Source organism: Dermacentor albipictus, chromosome 5 (assembly GCF_038994185.2).
Source record: "Dermacentor albipictus isolate Rhodes 1998 colony chromosome 5, USDA_Dalb.pri_finalv2, whole genome shotgun sequence".
In the NCBI taxonomy this organism is placed as follows: Eukaryota; Metazoa; Arthropoda; class Arachnida; order Ixodida; family Ixodidae; genus Dermacentor; species Dermacentor albipictus.
Window position 1 is genome coordinate 50,932,725 of NC_091825.1, and position 18,906 is coordinate 50,951,630.

General features: G+C 44.5%; 1 protein-coding gene across 1 annotated transcript in view; it reads left to right on the forward strand.

The window, feature by feature from the left end:
* spg (dedicator of cytokinesis spg) overlaps positions 1-18,906 on the forward strand; it is a 180,427-nt gene that overhangs the window by 70,603 nt on the left and 90,918 nt on the right. Inside the window, exons 17-18 of the mRNA XM_065428472.2 lie at positions 9,126-9,321; positions 16,733-16,947. Coding sequence (XP_065284544.1) covers positions 9,126-9,321; positions 16,733-16,947 — 411 coding nt within the window. The remainder of the gene's footprint in view (positions 1-9,125; positions 9,322-16,732; positions 16,948-18,906) is intronic.

Consider the following 18,906-nt stretch of genomic DNA (forward strand, 5'->3'; position numbering starts at 1 on the left):
ATACTGCAATTCTGAAGGTGCTAATAAAACGGATGCTACACCCACGCCTTGCTCACCTGCTTCAATGATTCTTCTTGCCTCAATTATCAACATCATTCACTTATCTTGACTTCTTGCAGCAACAGAACACGCATCAAAGTTAGGTGTGAACTTACAATACTGGCAATGAATTGCCAGGTGACCTTCTCTGCCGTTCCTAACCTTGTGTTGGTGCCGTCCCAGCCGTTCATTCAAACAATGGTCCGCTTGACTTATGTATTTTCTACCGCACACTAAAGGTATTCCATAGACCACACCCACTTGATGTGGGACATGCTTGCTTTTGTGGCTTACAACACACACATTTGCCAGATGAACGTTCGAGCTGTAGCACGAACCCAGTTCATGGCCAGGAGAGGCTGGGTGATGAGATTTATGAAACAGGTTAGATTCAGCCTTTGACAACAGATTTCAGTGTGCCAAAATGTCCCTAGTCACTTTGAGGAATAGCTCATCGCATTCCAGTGCTACCTAATTAAGAAGTGGCTGGAGAAGGGCCACCAACTGGGTCAAATGTGGAATGCAGACCAGAAATCAATTTACTTCAGTATTCCCGTCGTGTTCACAGTTAATGAAAAGGGTGCTAAGGAAGTTAAGGTCAGAACGGTGGAGTAAGAGAAGTAACAAACAATGGCAATGCTGTGTTTCACTGCCAGTGGGTGGAAGCTGGTGCCATGCATTGTTTTCAAGCACAAACATCTTTAAGCCAGAGAAGTGCTTGCAAAAAATGTTGTCATGTGCTTTCACAAGAATGAGAGGATAGAGGAAGTGTGGGTCAAGATGATTTGGCAATGCCATGCAGGGGCCCTGTTGTGTAGGGAGTTGCTCCTGATTCTCAACTCCTGCTGTGGGCACTTGCCCGATGTTGTGAAGGGCCTGCTTTCACAAGGTGGTAGGGACATTGCGATAATACCCAGACTCATGACAAGCCAACTGCAACCACTCAACATCGCTGTCAACATACCGTTCATGGATAGGCTTTGTAAACATTGTACTGACTGGCTGACATCCGTCACTCCTGAGCATTAGCTTACTCTTGCCAGTTGCATCAAGTGGGCTTCGCTTAAGGCCATTTCACAGGATGCGATTTTTGTTGCACGGAAGTGGGATTTCTATTGCATCATAGTCGCAGAAGTCGACCCCCCCACCCCATTCAGCGGCTGCCACCTATCGGTTAGTAGCACATCACACTGATCATTGTGGTCGTTGAGATTTTTGGACAAAAAAAAATTATGAGAAAAAATTAGGGGAAAAGATCCGTCGAAATTGAGCCAAAAGCTGTGTCACGGTTTGTTTTGGTTATGACTGTTGCTGGGAAATGTCACCTGTTTTTCAACAAGTCCAAAAAACTGCAACTAATTGAGTGAGGTCGTGGGTTGCGCAAGCAGTACATACCATCAGTGCCAACATGTGAACAAGGCAGATAAAAACACGTAGGTTAGATTCTGTTCTGTGATTTCTATGTGTTTGTTAACGTGCTACATTGCTAATCAAATGACATTGTTTTTCACATTGGCTTTGGGTGCTGGTAGTATATACTTTTGTGGGCCTTGCGGTTATTTACATGCACTGCAAGTTGTACACACAGTAGAATCTCATTCATACCTTTGACAAAAAAAAAACATTAACAAAACGTACTAACCATGATGATGTACGATTCAAAGTTATTTAAAAATTTGGCAGACTGAACTGTAGTTGGTATCTATGGAATGCAAAGCGTTGTGCAAATTGTTGCAGCATGAGATGCCACCCCGGGTCAAGCTGGTAGGGAGTGAGCAACCAGAGATGCACGTCGTCCTTTTTTTTTCCATAATGTTTATAGGTTCATTACCATTGAATCCTTGTTCCGTCACATGTGCCTCAGTTCACATTTGACCATGTTTGATCACATTCTCGAATCGGCAATCGGTAAAGTCAAAACAAAATACACTATACTGATGGGTGACTTCAATGCCACGGTAGGCAAAGAGCAGGCTGGAGACAAGTCAATGGAGGAATATGGCATAGGCTCTAGGAATACGAGGGGAGAGTTATTAGTAGAGTTTGCAGAACAGAATAATATGCGGATAATGAATACCTTCTTCCGCAAGCGGGATAGGCGAAAGTGGACGTGGAGTAGCCCGAATGGCAAGACTAGAATGAAATAGACTTCATACTCTGCACTAACCCTGGCATCATACAAGATGTGGATGTGCTCAGCAAGGTGCGCTGCAGTGACCATAGTATGGTAAGAACTCGAATTAGCCTAGACTTAAGGAGGGAACGTAAGAAACTTGTACATAAGAAGAAAATCAATGAGTTTGCGCTAAGAGGGAAACTAGAGGAATTTTGGATTAAACTACAAAATAGGTATTCGGCCTTAACTCAGGAAGAGGACCTTAGTGTTTAAGATATGAACGACAATCTTATGGGCATCATTAAGGAGCGTGCAATTGAAGTCTGGGTTAACTTCGTTAGACAGGGTGCCAGAAAGCTATCGCAGGAGACGAAAGATCTGATCAAGAAATGCCAATGTATGAAAGCCTCTAACCCTACAGCTAGAATAGAACAGGCAGAACTTTCGAAGTTAATCAACAAGCATAAGACAGCTGACATAAGGAACTATAATATGGATAGAATTGAACAGGCTCTCAGGAACGGAGGAAGCCTAAAAGCCGTGAAGGAGAAACTAGGAATAGGCAAGAATCAAATGTATGCGTTAAGAGACAAAGCCGGCAATATCATTACTAATATGGATGAGATAGTTCAAGTGGCTGAGGAGTTCCATAGAGATTTATGCAGTACCCTGTGGCACCCACGACGATAATGGAAGAGAGAATAATCTAGAGGAATTTGAAATCCCACAAGTAATGCCAGAAGAAGTAAAGTAAGCCATGGGAGTTATGCAAAAGGGGAAGGCAGCTGGGGAGAATCAGGTAACAGCAGATTTGTTGAAGGATGGTGGGCAGATTGTTCTTGAAAAACGGGCCACCCTGTATACGCAATGCCTCATGACTTCGAGCGTACCGGAATCTTGGAAGAACGCTAACATAATCCTAATCCATAAGAAAGGGGCTGCCAAAGACTTGAAAAATTATAGACTGATCAGCTTACTGTCCGTTGCCTACGAAGTATTTACTTAAGTAATCGCAAATAGAATCAGCAACACCTTAGACTTCTGTCAACCAAAGGACCAGGCAGAATTCCGTAAAGACTACTCAACAATAGACCATATTCAGATTATCAATCAGGTGATAGAGAAATGTGTGGAATATTACGAACCCTTTTATATAGCCTTCATTGATCACGAGAAAGTGTTTGATTCAGTCGAAACCTTAGCAGTCATGGAGGCATTGCAGAATCGGGGTGTAGACGAACCATATGTAAAAATACTGAAAGATATCTATAGTGGCTCCACAGCCACTGTAGTCCTCCATAAAGAAAGCAACAAAATCCCAATAAAGAAAGGCGTCAGGCAGGGAGATACGATCTCTCCAATGCTATTCACAGCATGTTTACAGGAGGTATTCAGATACCTGGATTGGGAAGAATTCGGGATAAGAGTTAATGGAGAATATCTTAGTAACTTGCGATTCGCTGATGATATTGCCTTGCTTAGTAACTAAGGGGACCTGTTGCAATGCATGCTTACTGACCTGGAGAGGCAAAGCAGAAGGGTGGGTCTAAAAATTAATCTGCCGAAAACTAAAGTAATGTTTAACAGTCTCGGAAGAAAACAGCAGTTTACGATAGGTAGCGAGGCACTGGAAGTTGTAAGGGAATACATCTACTTATGGCAGGTAGTGACTGCAGATCCAGATCATGAGAATGAAATAATCAGAATTATAAGAATGGGCTGGGGTGCGTGTGGCAGGCATTCTCAGATCATGAACAGCAGGTTGCCATTATCCCTCAAGAGAAAAGTGTATAACAGCTGTGTCTTACCAGTACTCACGTACGGGGTAGAAACCTGGAGGCTTACGAAAAGGGTTTTACTTAAATTGATTACGACGCAACAAGCTATGGAAAGAAGAACGATGGGTGTAACGTTAAGGGATAAGAAAAGAGCAGATTGGATGAGGGAACAAACCTGACACTACAATGAGACCACGCATTGTCATGCTGCTTGCCAGGTCCATGGGATATAGGAGAAACATACGTGGAACCTAGCAATTTGTGTGAGGTAGCAGCTACAGAGGCTGGCGCAGTCAGCAGCTGGCCACTATACCACTATAGACAAGTGTGTTCAGGCTGTACTTGTATTTAGGCACACTTTTATTCTCTGTGTCCAAAAAATTTAATGCCATATTCTCAAAAATGTCAGTGTTTGCATTCTGAAATTTGTAAAGGTAAACAGTTTTATTCTTTTGTTGTTCATGAAAACAGCTTACATAGAAGCTTAGAGATATTGTCAGTGCTTAAAGGAGTCCTGAATCCCCCCTGGGGCTTGGTGAAGAAACATAGTCCGTGGATAGCATTCGCTGCTGTGAACATCTTAGCCAAGTTTTGCAGTCATGTGTGGGGCGTGAAGCTTGCATGTGGAGCATGATGCCACCTTTCTCTAAAATGCTCTCGTTTCAACAGAAGCCCGCTTCTCACTCTTTTCTGGATGCTTTATTTTGTATTCAAGCAGACTCCCACATGCGGCTGTTTTGGGCAGTAGCTGACATCAATCAAGAATGGTGTTGTATCAACACGTGCACTTTTTCCTACTGTTGCTGTGTATATTTTTGAACGAAGTTTAGTAAGCAAGCTAAAGTAAGAGAAAATCTGCTTTCAAATTTCCATCATAATTGGATACATCCAGAAGAAGGAAGCAGACTATTGTCTGCGTACGCTTGGCCGCAACTGCCCGCGTAGGAAACAAACTTTGGCCAACCTGCTTATTGGCGTCACAGCCATCGGTTCCTGCTAATTTCGACTAGCTTTGGACACTCAGCTAGCCTAAAACCACGCAACTTAAAGTCAGACCATGTGCATGTTTGCCAGCGCATGCTCACTCCTGGTCGCTACTGGTTAGATGCCTTGGCGCACTTCTCAACAGCACTTAAAAATGTGCAAGTTGACTACTATCCATTGGTCAAGCTGGTGAAGGACAAAGCCTTGTACAAACATGCAGTGAGAAGCGTGATCCCGACTTGATGCATCGTTAGGGAATGGCACAGCTCTTACCGTTTACAGAGGTGTCAGGAATATCGCCTTTCCTATTGCGCAGTCGTGCAAATGGTCAGATTGAAGCATATGAGCATGAGCGCACACTCAAGCCCTGTCATGCACTAAGCAAATGCTGTGCATATGCATTACAGTTGCATGTAGCTGTGGTCTGCTATGTAATGTACAGGCCGCAGCCACCACGACGAGTCCACTGGCTAAATCTCGCTGAGGACAACCAGGTTTGGCTCGCATTTGGCACGTCATAGGCGCCAAAATCGGAAGTAGCAGTGCCTACATTAACATCCAAGATCAAAATTGAACTGCCCACCACGGTGATGTTCAATAGGCGGAGCGTTTTGGGCATGCCCCGCCCCCTCATAACCTTCGGAGTAAGACATTGAAGAAGGAGCGCAAGCACTATGAAGGAGGTGATTGATTGCCAATAACTCTGCTTCTGGCAAATGCATTGAAGTACTTTTTATGGCGAAATATTTCTGAAATAGCCTATTTTAACTTCAGATGCATTTCTCCTTCGATAAAGAGTGGTTCAGGGTCCCTTTAACACTTTCTCTCAGAACAGTATGTAGTATTCTATTGACTTTCAAATAGGTTTTTCAACAGCGAGAGAAGGAATCAGTCTTCCTTCTTTGAGCATTGGGTCAATGCAGGCAATTCAAGTAAGCATAAAATTTTGCCAATACAATTTGTTAGGGAATACCAGATCCTTGGGGCTTAATTTGCATGCACTTTCTTACTTTGGTCAAATAGTCTAGATTGAAATGGCTTCTCTTAGCATGCTGTAACATTGTTCAATACAGGTTAATTATACCTGACTAAAGTAACAGGTCGGGATGTTTGCTTTAATTTCCAGTGAAGGAACCATAGCATCTGCTCCAGTTGCATAGCTTTTGGTAACCTTGGGTTTTCAGCCTCACTTTAAGATGATGTGCTGAAGTAGGCAGAAGCATGTGCATGTCACTGAGATTTTCTGATAGTTCATATAGCTTCCTACTTCATGCTTGCCATTATGAATACAGAATTATAGTGCTCTATTTTGTTATTATACAAACAAGTGTACTCCAACAATTCTTGTGAGAACGCATTCCTTGAGTGATATGCTCCGTCTCTAGGTGAGCGGCAAAAACCGTTACAGGGACCCTTTAATACAAAGACCGCCTCTTTTGCATGACTGTGCAATAGGAAAGGCGATATCCCCGACACCTCTGTAAACGGTAACAGCTCTGCCATTCCCTAACGATGCATCGAGTCGGGATCACGCTTCTTCACATTGCGTGTTTGTGCAACAATCTACCGTCGGCGTACCACTTCCTTGAAGCATAGTGCGCACCGACGGCACGTAACCAAAGGCAGCATAATGAATGTTTTAATTTTGATTTGTCGGCGCGCTGCGGTCATGGGCTGTTCCATGAATATGTAATAATACTAATATAATAATAATCGTTATCGTCACTGAACATGGAAAGAAAAAAAAAGTGGGGGTAGAGGAGTAAAGAGGAGGGGGATCGCTCTGTGTGGCGTGCTAGGCATAGCAGATAGGTGCAAACCCGTACGCGGAGCACGTGCCAGCCATGTGTCCCCCCCCCCCCCTCCCGGAGGGGGAAGAGGAGGAAAACACCGTGAGGATCGACAAAAGGCAATTAATTGCCTTGTTAACGAAGTAAGCCCGGTCACGGAGGCCTCTCGCCACTGCTCTGCACAACTCCCTAGATGCCGCACGGTCCGGCATCGCACGGTTCGCACACTTCGTGGGGGGAAAGAAAGTCCCGCACTGCAGCCGGGCGTGATTCAGTGATGTTTAATTTAGGCAGTCAATAACGCATCTGTAACCATTCTCATGCATACGAATCGACTGCACTACCATGCATTTCGTTGTTACAGATAGAAAACGGGAGCAGGAAGCATTAGCTTTGTCCCAACTCTGACACACGGTCCATTCAAATACATGTAAAACGCAAAAACGCTTTTCAGTGATAACCCCTGGACCAATTTTAATGAAATTTGTTGCATTTGAGAGAGAAAGTTAAATTCTAGTTACTGTTGGAAGCAGAATTTTGATTTAGAGCCTGAATATTGTGAAAATAATTTTCGAAAATTTGAAAAAAATGTTGACGCACGATGTTTATAAATTAATAGCTGATCTCCATCAAGAACAGATATCGCGGTTCTATTAACGGCATCTATTAGATCATTCATAGCGGACAAATTCGATGTGTCAGCTAGTTTATATTTAATGTGAATTTGTTACGTTGTGTATAAGGGTTCTGCAAAGGCTGTATTTGCACATTACTAAATCTGTTTAGATTGATGTGTAACGTATCAATTTTGTCTGCTTTAGATGTACTATGGGATGGAATTCACAGAATTGTGATAACATTTTTCATTGCTGAGTTAGAGTTGAAAACTCTATAGTTTCGTTTTCTTAAAATTTTCGATTTCTGCCAATTTTTAGTAAAAAGTAGACGACATGTGTCGAAAATTCGCAACCGACAGTCGCTAGATTTTAAGTTTTCCTTTTAAATACAACAAACCTCGTCAAGTTTGGTGCAGTGGTTGCCGAGAAAAACGAATTCCAATTTTACATGTATTTAGCTAGGAGCACCCGAGCTAAGGCTTCCTCTTAGCAGCGCAAGATGGCGGCCCGAGATGCAGCGCGCCGACTACAAAGGGGCACCGTTTTATTTTTTCTTTAATTAATCGGCTGCCTGTGATACATGATATCGATGTGTACTAGTGCGCGCATGCCTGTACACCGATACTGCGCACTTCGTGCACACGTTCGCGGTATGTATCTTCGCGCCGTGCCGCTAGTAACGTACTGCATGCCCCCCACCTGCCGCGTCGTTAGCTCCTAGGTGCGGATCTGATGGATAAATGCGGCTTTGACCGTGCCGAACCGATTCGATGACTTCTCATGCCGTCTGCTTTCGTATAACCGAGCGACATTCAGAAATGCCGGGGAGGCGGCGCGCGTGTGAACACGGAGCAATATCTCCGGTTAAAAGCGTGCAGTATCTGTTAAGACTGCTGGTGGCTGCCGTGCAGATATGAGGACTTTAATCGCGGTAGCCAGGGTCTGCGTCGATAGCCGTGTTAGTTCAAATACACGCGCGCGTGTGCAAAGCCTTCATGGCTTCCGTGCGTTTTCCGACGCCGACGTCGTCGCGCGGTGATCAGACGCGCACCGAAACCGGAATGATTGACTCGCCGGTCTCCGCATTTTCTCGGAAGGCGGCAGACATTTTGCACCGGAGCGTGGCGGCTGCCGCAGTGCGAGTCGTGACGGCGCACTTGGCGTCCACCGAAGGCAATGTACGTGAACGCGGCGCGCACTGGCCGGTCGGCGACCGACCACCATGGCGACCATGTAGCGATCGCTGCTCGAGTCCCAGCTACGTTTTAACCGTAGCTACGTCTTTGGCGGATGCGTATTAACAACGAGGTTTGCCTACAGCACCACTGTACTTTCACGTAAATCGCAACAAAACGCGATTGAAAGTACCGAGGCTTTGCAGCGTATAACCGACATGGCAATGTGCACAGTTCAAGTGTATGGGTCAACAAACTGATTTCCAGCCATGAAAGGGTCAAGCGTTATTGACGCATCACCGGGGGCCGTATTTTCTAGGAATTCGCCCTCCATTCATTTTGCCTCTCGGGTCACTGACTCGCGCGCAGATTAACCTCTCGGTACGTGGCGTTTGGTAATTAATCGGTAATAATTAAAGAATCGCTGGGAAAGGATCCTTAGAAAGTGCGGCCTCATATTTCCTGATATTCTGATCAGAATGAAATAAATTTAGCTGAAGCGGAATAGGAACATGCCTTTGATCAATACAGAGTTTTGGATGGTGAAGGGTCGACAGGGAACGGGGAGAAAGTGAGTTTTCTGAAAGAGCCATAGCGACAATGGCCTCCTTTTTTTTTCTTGGCAGGTGTCCCTTGTGCACAGTCTGGGAGGATTGCTGGCACGTCTGCGGGAAGTGCTTCCCTTGTCCGCCGTGGTGCGAGTAGCTGAGCGGTGCCTGGCTTGGCTGCCTGCCCGACCACACCCTCTCTTGGCTCAAGCACGCCTGCATGCAATAGAGCAGACCATCACTTCGCTCCTGTGTGAACCCACTGACCACGTCGGTGAGCAGAGGCTCTTATTGTTGTGATCTTGGCGTTGCATCTGCAGGACCGCCAGGCGGCTTGCGGTCGACTTGCCTTAACCCAGTGGCATGGGGTATGATGCATGCAGTTCGATTTGGCGAACTGAGGTGGCTGGCTGCTTTTTGACATATTTAATTACCTGTAGCTCCTGTAGACCGTTTTATCGAGGGCGCTGCCATTTTGCGATAACAGTGCCATCTATCCTCTGGCACATTATGCCACCATGCTGGTATTTGGGATTGTGCTGGATGGTGCACAGTGAACATGCTGTTGATGACGGATTGCAAGTTTTTTAATTTCCCTGAGAGGACTCAAGTTTTCGTGAGTGGGGAAGTTCTTAGTGTGTTGTTACTAAGCTTTGAGTTTTGATATAGCCACAGTAACAAACACCGGCGGGCCCAGAGACGCTGCCACAGCTCTGCCCACAATCAACATAGGAGACAAGTCAAGCCTGAACATTGTTGATACATTGCATAGGTGCAGTGTGTTATTATTGTATGTTTGGCCTTGAACTCTGTTAGGTAACGTATCACTCAGGTAAGAACAACCAAGAGGTCTCCGAGTGTTCCATGCAGTATGCTGCATGAGCATGCATCCCAATCCAGGTAATTAGTGAAGCTCCAAGGAAACAACCTTCGGTAGCTTTCGTGGTCCTAAAATTTACACAGTACGAAATTTTAACTGTTTTCAGTTTTCATGGCACCCAGGTATTGAGCTTCGCAAATTAAAGAACTTTAATACAACTCAATCGGAAGGGCCGTTAACACAGAGTACTCAATACACCGACCTGGTATCAGCGGCCGTGAACATGCAAACATTCACACACCACGCATTAAAAGAATATGAGCACTCTTAGGTTTTGAGTAAGTGGTGCCTGCACAATGGCACCTCACCGACTCTGGGAGAGCAGGAAAAAAAAAAAAACGTCAATTATTCTACATTGAATATTATAAATATTCATATTTGAATCAAAAACTAGGTATCTGGAAATTTTAAGGGTGTGCATTGAATACCGAGTAGTAGATTTCGAATTGAATATCCAGCCCAATCAAGAAAAAAATCCAAATGTTGAATAAAATTTTGCAAACATGTTCACAAAGTTTAATGCTTACCAATTTTGGGCAAGAAAATACATGGCTGAACATGCTCAGGAGTCTTAATATTGCATAACAAGACTGTAGCAAGCTATCAGTAACTTAGGTACATGGAAATATATATGTACAGCACGGTTTGCTCCTTATTAAAGGGTGCACAAATTAGTAAGCTAGCACTGGTTACAGCTCAGTTTTAGTATGTCCAGAAATTTCTTTATGAATAACATTTTTGTTGAGTAGAATCAAGGTTTATTTTTCTTTTCCTCTGAAACTAATGAATTAGTGATGCTCTGTTGTACTGCATACCAATTAGTGGACCTGTGTGGTTGCAGTCTTTTATTTATTGCACACAAAGCTTTTCTTTACACTTTGTAAAATGCAGAAGTGCTAAACCAACTTTACGACAGCTCCGCGGTTATCAATAACGTGAGTCTACTCGACGGACGCACGAACCGCGCATCACGTGACTCGATCACCGACCACTCCGCGCGTAGCCGACGAGGTTAGTAAAAATCAGGCGCCGTCCGCGTCGTTTCATTGTCAGGTTCGGCGTGATCTGCCACCTCTAAAAGAATCTGAAATCTGGAGGGTCATGACAAGTTCCCGCTACGCTCGTAACACCCCCTCCCGTCCTCCTCCTCGTTAATTTGTCGTCTTTCGCTTTCATTTGCAAGGCGGTTTGTGGGCTTTCCGAGTGTCGCGTGGCTGCTGTGCATAGATCTGCGTCGATTCGGCAGCAAACCGTAACATTAGATGTCAGTGTCCGATGAAGCAGCACCGATTAGGCCTAGTGGCCGAGACGGTGTGACCTTGCCGCTGGCCCATGTGGTAACGGGTGACCTGAAGTTCGTCGCCGCGTATCCGCAGCTGGCCAATCGGCCCGATATATCCGCACTTTACGTAATAAGCGCAGCACTTGTTGCCGTTCGCTTTTTCTGCGTCGCGTTATAATTTTAGTCAACCTTGTCGACCAGGACAAACCTTGTGCCGGCAGAAGTGGCCACGGCCTGCACGGCGCCGTTCTGCGAATTGCGGCGTTCGGCTGCTGTATGTGTGTGTTTGTGATCTTCGCACGGGGCCAACATCAGGGAGCGCTTGCAGTGGCAGTCTGCCACTGCGTGAGCCGGGGCGGCCTGTGCGCGGCGTGCTAGGCGCTCCTTAATTTTTTTTTTTTTTGCACCGCACACAAAGTCAGAACATTCGTTTGGGCAGCATCGAACACGAGGGGCTCCGCGGCGCACGCGACATGTGGCACTGCGCCGGTCTATACCAAATATATCGAATATTAGAAAGATCGAACAGTGGATATTCGATTGGTGAATCGAATTATTCGAGTGTTCAATATTTTGATTCGGCGATATTCGCGCACCCCTAGAAATGTTCTTTTTGAAGTTTCGCCTGGATAGGAATATTCGAAAATAATCGAATATATTGCTGGCTGTGTAGGAGCAAACACGATTCTTAGTCTTTGCTTCTACCTAAGAACGTGCGTTTGATTTTGTTCTGAATGCCGTGACCATTTTGTGCTGCTGGCGGAATTTTGCCTGTAAAGCACGCTCAGCCACTGGGAGTCAAAGCTCTGCGGAAAAGCCAGTCATCCAACAGCAAGCGGCACGAGTCTGCGGACAGTGAGGGTGCGCAACGAAAGGGAATAGATACGACTGCAATAAGAATGCTGATTTCGAGAGAATATGTCTAATGGGCCAGTCCTCAACAGCGATACCCGCCTACACGGCCTCACCATGCAAATATGCCAGCTCTCCGCTTCATACCTATGTTGCGCCTTCATGCAGCACATCACATGCCTGTTACAGCATTTCAGGATAGAGCGATGGCCCATCCGCTACCGCAGTACGCGCCCGAGTGAGAATGCGCGTCTGAATTTGTGCCAGCTTTGTGACAATTTCGTGCCGATTGCGTAATTTTGCCTGTAAAGTGCGCTCAGCCACTAGATTTACAAGCTGTGCGGAAAAGCCAATTGTTTAGTAGTTACAGGTATGTGTTTGCCTCATGTACCCTTGTAGCAAGATCTCGCAGGTGATGGGCATTACTGCAGTACTAAAATGCTACAATTTATTGTAAAAGGCACTATTTTTTTAAACCAGTAAGAAGGCATTGTGCGTGCTTACTTGGAGTTATAGTCAAAATGTTTTCTTGAGGCAAATGAAGGTGGACTTCCTCCTATTCCTGTAGTATTATGCAGTATAATTTGTATTATATTGCTGATTGTGCTATATTCTTGCAAATTCATTTCCTTGACAACCATGAGTTGCTCAGATGTCTCTCACTGAAGAAAAACAGAAAGGACTTACTATGCCAGCTGTATTGCAGAATTCCTGCTTGCATGGATACCCGCCTACACTGAAAACAGAAAAAAGAAGGCATTGCTCTTGCAGTTCTTTTCTAAATAACGGCCATAACAAACTGTACAGAACCACTTGGTTTTGGTTAATTGCGAGCGCAGCTTTTGCCTTGCTAATTTGTAACTTTTGCAGCTCCACCTCAGATTCTGAGCTTATTGCTTGATAGCAAATGTGATGAATGATGGCTGGTACAGGGTGAAATGTCACTGAGTTTACAGGCATTTCATGCTGCATATTGAGGCACAGGTTGGCGACAACAGACAGCTAGTGGGAATTTCTCACATTTTCGAGTTGAAAATGAATGAAATACACAATCGTTCAGCATAACGGCTTACTAGCTTGATTTTATACAGTTGACAATGTAAGTTCAATGTTCCAACATGTTAAAATAACCAAACTTGCTAATAAATGCATGTTCATATCATTATTTGATTTTTGATTCAGTACTCAAAGCTAAGCGTCCATATTCAATTTGTATTAAAAAATTGGAATATTTACAGACCCCTGGTGGCAAGTCTTATTTGTTAGATTAGAGCAGCAGTAGGAGACAAGAAAGAAGTTTAGCACGGGACTTTCTTTCCATTGAAAGCATGGTGAGGGAGAAAGACCGGTACAGGTCAGACTACTCGTAGCATAACCACTTATAGCACAGGACCGGATGCAATGTGATCTTTCCGACTCCCATTGGCCTTCCCATAGAACTCGGTGTATACGCATACCGATTATAGCACAGCCGTGCAAGATGAAATATGGGTTATAATGTGGTTGCCAGAAAATCCCGCCGACACGCGAGGCAGCAAGTGCTCTTCCCAATGAGGTGCGTCAGCCAAGGGAATAGGCGTGCAGTGTGAAGGAAGAGAAGGAGACATAGAGCAAATGAACAAACAAAGAATTGTGTGAAAAAAACAAAGAAAAACATGTGGTGGCTGCATGCTAGCCATAGAGTTTATCACAATATTACCTAGAGGGAAAACCAGATCCACTGTCCATGGGAGTTTCCTAATGGGTGCTGTGCCATCATAGGAATGAAGGCATATGGATGGGCAAGGCTTGTGTTGACTGGTGTTGCGAGAGGACTCGCCTAGAACGTGGATGTGGCTCCACAGGTGATGCATTCTTAAAATAAAATCTTCATAAGACGTTTTCATTCACCCATGTTACATCTTTTAAAGAAGTTTACTCACCTGCAGTGCCTAATAAAGCGCAGAAAAACAAGAACATATGAACTTAAATGAGGGGGTACCAGCCAAACACAAAGGATGCGTACACAAGGAAAAGGCGCTATGACACTTTCGCAAAGCGAGCGCGGACCTTGTCGTCTGTCCTCCGACACTGGCGGGCCGCTGATACTTCTTACGTTTTATATAATTGTACATCTGAGCACCAGTCCACATCATTGAATAAAATACTTTATTGTGATGAAAGTTAAAACTAAAAAAATCTATTAGATTCTCTGGTTTCATGTGACAAAATGACAATATAATTGAGGCGTGACGTAGTGGGGATTCCAGAAATTTCGACCATCTGGGGATCCTTAACATGCCCCCAATGTTAACATGCCCCCAATGACACAGGTGTTTTTGCGTTTTGCACCCCATCGAAATGTGCCAGCTGCGGCTGGGATTTTATCCCATGACCGCATGCTTAGCATATAAGTTAAAACTGCTTTCGGCGTGGAGTTTTAGTAGAAAATATACAGTTTTGACAGACGAAATGGTGCTAGCCAGGCAAGCCTTGAAGGTGTGCTGGCTTCCAGAGAAGGGTGCCAGTTCAAAGCCATCATATCCCAGCAATCCCATGCGTACAACAGTGTGACAGTGCCAGCTTTCCCTCTAAGTAATATCAGGGTCCTTCTGTACTTTTTATTTGGTCATGAAACTTCAGCATAACACTGTGGCAGGGCTTCATATAGCGCCTGCAGTGGACACACTGTGGCGCTGGTGCAAATAGAAGGTAGACTGGAGCAGACAGCGAATGGACACCACAGGCGATCTATGCATACGCTCGCTATTGCGCAAGGGTCAACTGCCCTTGTCAGCGTGTGAATATTGTCAACACAATGTGCAAATCTCTGCCCTGTTTCTGTACAGTTTGCAGAAACGTAAACAAAACAATTTCGGAACTACAACCCCTTGTTTCATTTCCAGGTTCAAATGCGTTTGCAACAGCGGCTTAATTCATAATTCGAATTGTACACTTGGACTGCTCCATCGTTAGAAAGCAACTACAGCGCAAGTTCGCATCACTCTTTTGTGTAATTGCGTGTAAAATAACTTGTGTTTCAAACAAAGCTAACTGATTAACTAAGATTAACTAACAGCTATGTGCGTGTCTGTGTGCCTTTATAGCTTCCATAATATTGTTCCAACAATTACTTGATGTGCACAGTAGAATTGGCATCAAGTTGCTTTTTTTGGATGTTTGCACAGTAATATAACCGTGGGTTACAATCGATGGCGCAATAGTATCCTGCAAATATGGTAGTCACCTAGCTGATTAAGTTCACCAGGTCCAGCTACATGCAAAATACAACTGCTACATGTCGATGCTACGCGACACACATGTCCCATCACATGACATGTTGCATGATACGATGCAAATGATGATAATGATGATGATAATGGCACATAGTAGTTACGGTAAATAATACAGCGGCAAATCTGTAAATGACGAAACTAACATTTATTGGGTGAACTTGTGCCCACAAAAGCAAGTTACACTCAAAGCACAGCGGTAGCGGCGGACACGCTCAGCGATCGGTGAAATCTGATCTGCCACTCAAGGGCTTTGCCTTTATACATGAGTCATCGAAGCTTCCAGAGTAATCGCTGGTGCCCGCATGGCGTCCAGAAAGTTCTACACAATTCACATCGCACATGCAGTCAGATTACACAAGGTTCGGTGACAACAGACAGCAGATAGAATCATCGATAAAATTCTAGAAACTTTCGATACATGTGGGCACATCCTGCTCTGAACGATAACATTTGGTAGACGGTGAAAAGCGGTCACCCGAAAAAGGTAACCAAGTACATGTGTCAATAATGACAAAGATTTATTGGCATCCCCTTTGAAACAGGGTGGTGACAAACAGTTAACTAGCCAGCTTGATTTAATCAGTTATGCCTGTCGGGCTGCATTTTCAGCAGCACGCTCGAGAGGACCTTCACTGCAGTCTTCTTGTGTCCTTTTCTTGGGAACAAACTAAACTGTCTGCCCAGTGTCAGATGACGACCTGCGGCATTGCACAGTGGTCAGCCGAGCCAGACGTTGCCTAGTTGCAGTCGCGTGCATAGCTCTATGAGCCGCCTCTTCAGCAGCAGTTTGTACCTTGCAAGGGTGCGCCATGACACGCTGAGGTAACACTGGTAGCGAAACTATGTGGCATACATGTCATCCTTTGAAACGTGTCGCGATACAATGCATGTGGAAACTTGAAGATCCAAAGCATTCAGTTCGCAGGAATGTTTACAAGAACAGACTGTTTAACACCGTGCGCTAGTCACTTCTTGTTCTCTATGTTTCTTCTAAATGGCGATATGTCTTCTTTTCGTCATTGTCCTTGCTGCACTTCAGACGTGGCATTTTCCTCCCTTTCAAAGGATGCATCATCCTAACATGGAAGTGCATGCACAAAACATTAAAATGGGAATGTCTTGGATAAGTGTGGCTTTGTACGCACCACAATATCTAACTGCAATGCAAAGCGAGCATGTGTCGATGCTATGCGGCGCGCCTGGGACTTCTCATGCACTAGGTGATAACTGCAACGGACACCAGACGTCGGCGGCCGCCGACGCCATCGCCAACTGAAATGGCTATTGGAATGAGCCCATAACAGCTTCCACTGTAAAAACTAGCATTTTCAAATTGGCATCATACCTACTTTCTGAAAGGCACAGTGCTCTGGTTGGCATCTGTGCTCTTGTGCAGCAACGGACGAGTGGCGCCTCCGCCTTGTGTGTGCGTGTGGAGCGGCAGTTGGGTCCCAGCTGTCACAGGGTCGTCCAGAGGAAGCCGCCTTGTGCACCAAGGTGTTGGGACAGCTGGTGACTGCAGCTGGTGTTGACGCTGCTCCAGCGCTGCTGGCACTAGTACCACCTCTGCTCGAAGCTCTGCACGCCCTGGAAGATGAGGATCCACTACTGGTGAGGAGAACTGCTTGTGACTATGATTGGCTTGGTGTTGGTAAGCACCAAGCCAATCTTTGAATCTTTGTGAAATCTTTGAGGAACACGTTAAAAACCTTTTATGAAATTTAATCTTAGTGGTGCCGTGCAAACATTGTCACACTATTCTAGAAATACATACAATAGTCTTTCTTTCATGATGCTTCCAATTTCACTGTCACAGTGTTAGAAACATGTATTTCTTAGCCAAACTATTGTTTTTGTATTTCATTATTTGTTTCGCATTGTATTTCCAACATTCATTGCTTCATGTCCAATTTACGTTTGTAAAGTGTTTACATTTTTTTACGCTATGTGCAAACCAGCTGTACCCACCCTGTTACGGCCAAGACGGCCAACAGTATTTGAAAATAATAAATAATAATAAAAATAATAAGGCCAATAGGCTATTGTTAGGTTTTAGTGGTTCATAGTGGGCAAGCAGAAGATTCAAAAACTGATAACACCCACAAGTTTAGCATTAATAACAGCTCTCTGAAACATCTCTGAATTCAGGTTTTAATTGGGAATGTACTATCAGCATGAAAGTTCTTTTTCTGTCTAGCATTTGAATAAAGATACATTAATCAGGAAAGGAAGCTAGCTTGCTCTTTGTACAGGAAGAAGTAAGTGATAACAAATATGCAGATTTTCTTTGGTAACTGTGAACTACAAAAGTGTATAATCTTGTGTTTTAAAAATGTGCTGTTTTGCAACTTGGCTTGTTCTGCGTCACTTGGAAGCAACCAGTTTTCTAGGTAATGGTTACTTGAGAATAATAAAGCAAATTCTTTGGTATCTTTCGCTCGTCGCAAAGTACAATCAGTGATTGGTTTTTCAGACAGCCTAGGTACCGCAATAATGTCCGGGAAATCGGGCAGTCCAAAAAGTCGAGTGCATGCCTTTTACTGCCCTCAAGGGCTCAGATTGTCACAGCTATTTCGAAAATAGCTCTGGAGGCCAATCAGTACTCTTATTTAAGTGTCTCGATGCTCGTACTGTGACACGAGGTGGTGGGTTTGGCATGCATAATTAAGGAGCAGATACCATGTGCCAAATCAATGACCCCTTTGCACTCTTGTCACGCTGTCATCACAGTACGTTGCATATGATTGTGTGTAATGTTGCTCTATTGTGGCAAAGCTAACAGTTAGGAACCGGCAATATGCAGCATTTTTTTAGATCTTTGCCGAGATTTTTGCGTCTTGAAGCCGTCGATGAGAAGGATGAAGGCGGAGTGACCACCGTGGCTGACAGCAGTGAATCCTTTCAATGAAAAACACTGTACTGGATAGCAGAAAGCTTGGTAGCTAAGGTCGAAGCAGCTAGGCCTAGCATTGCAGAGTGCATGACAGTACAAAACAGTCGCACGACCATGCACAAAGCACCATGTGGCTGAACGCAAATGGCTACGGTGGCCGCAATGGCTAAGGCAGCTAGCAAATCAGCATGCGAGAACACTTATTCGAGCCTGCGAGATAAACAAATTGGTAACATTTGGGGTTTGGATTAAAGGGACCGACAACCCCCTAGAAAGTGTCATGATACATTGGTAAAAATGAAAAACCTAATTTATAACAATAGAACTGGGCGTACTGTTCGCGATTTAAGTAGGAATATTAAATTGGCATAGAAAGTTGCAAAAAACAGTAGGTAAGTGGTACGAAGTGGTAGTGAAACCTTGAGATGTAGTATGCGAGTTTTATTTTATGCATATTACGAAGTAAAAGAAGTTCATGTTAATGAGCAGCGCTGCCTTTGTGGCAACTAGTGGAGCAGTGGAGTCAAGCATTGCATGGCAGCACACACGAGTGCATTCATAAGTACCCCAAGTACTTGCTCAGAACATGCATTATATGCCAAACTTTAAGCTTTTTTTTTTATTCTCAATGCTGGTATGTAGATACTGTTGCTCAGATTTCATTGTACAGTTGACTT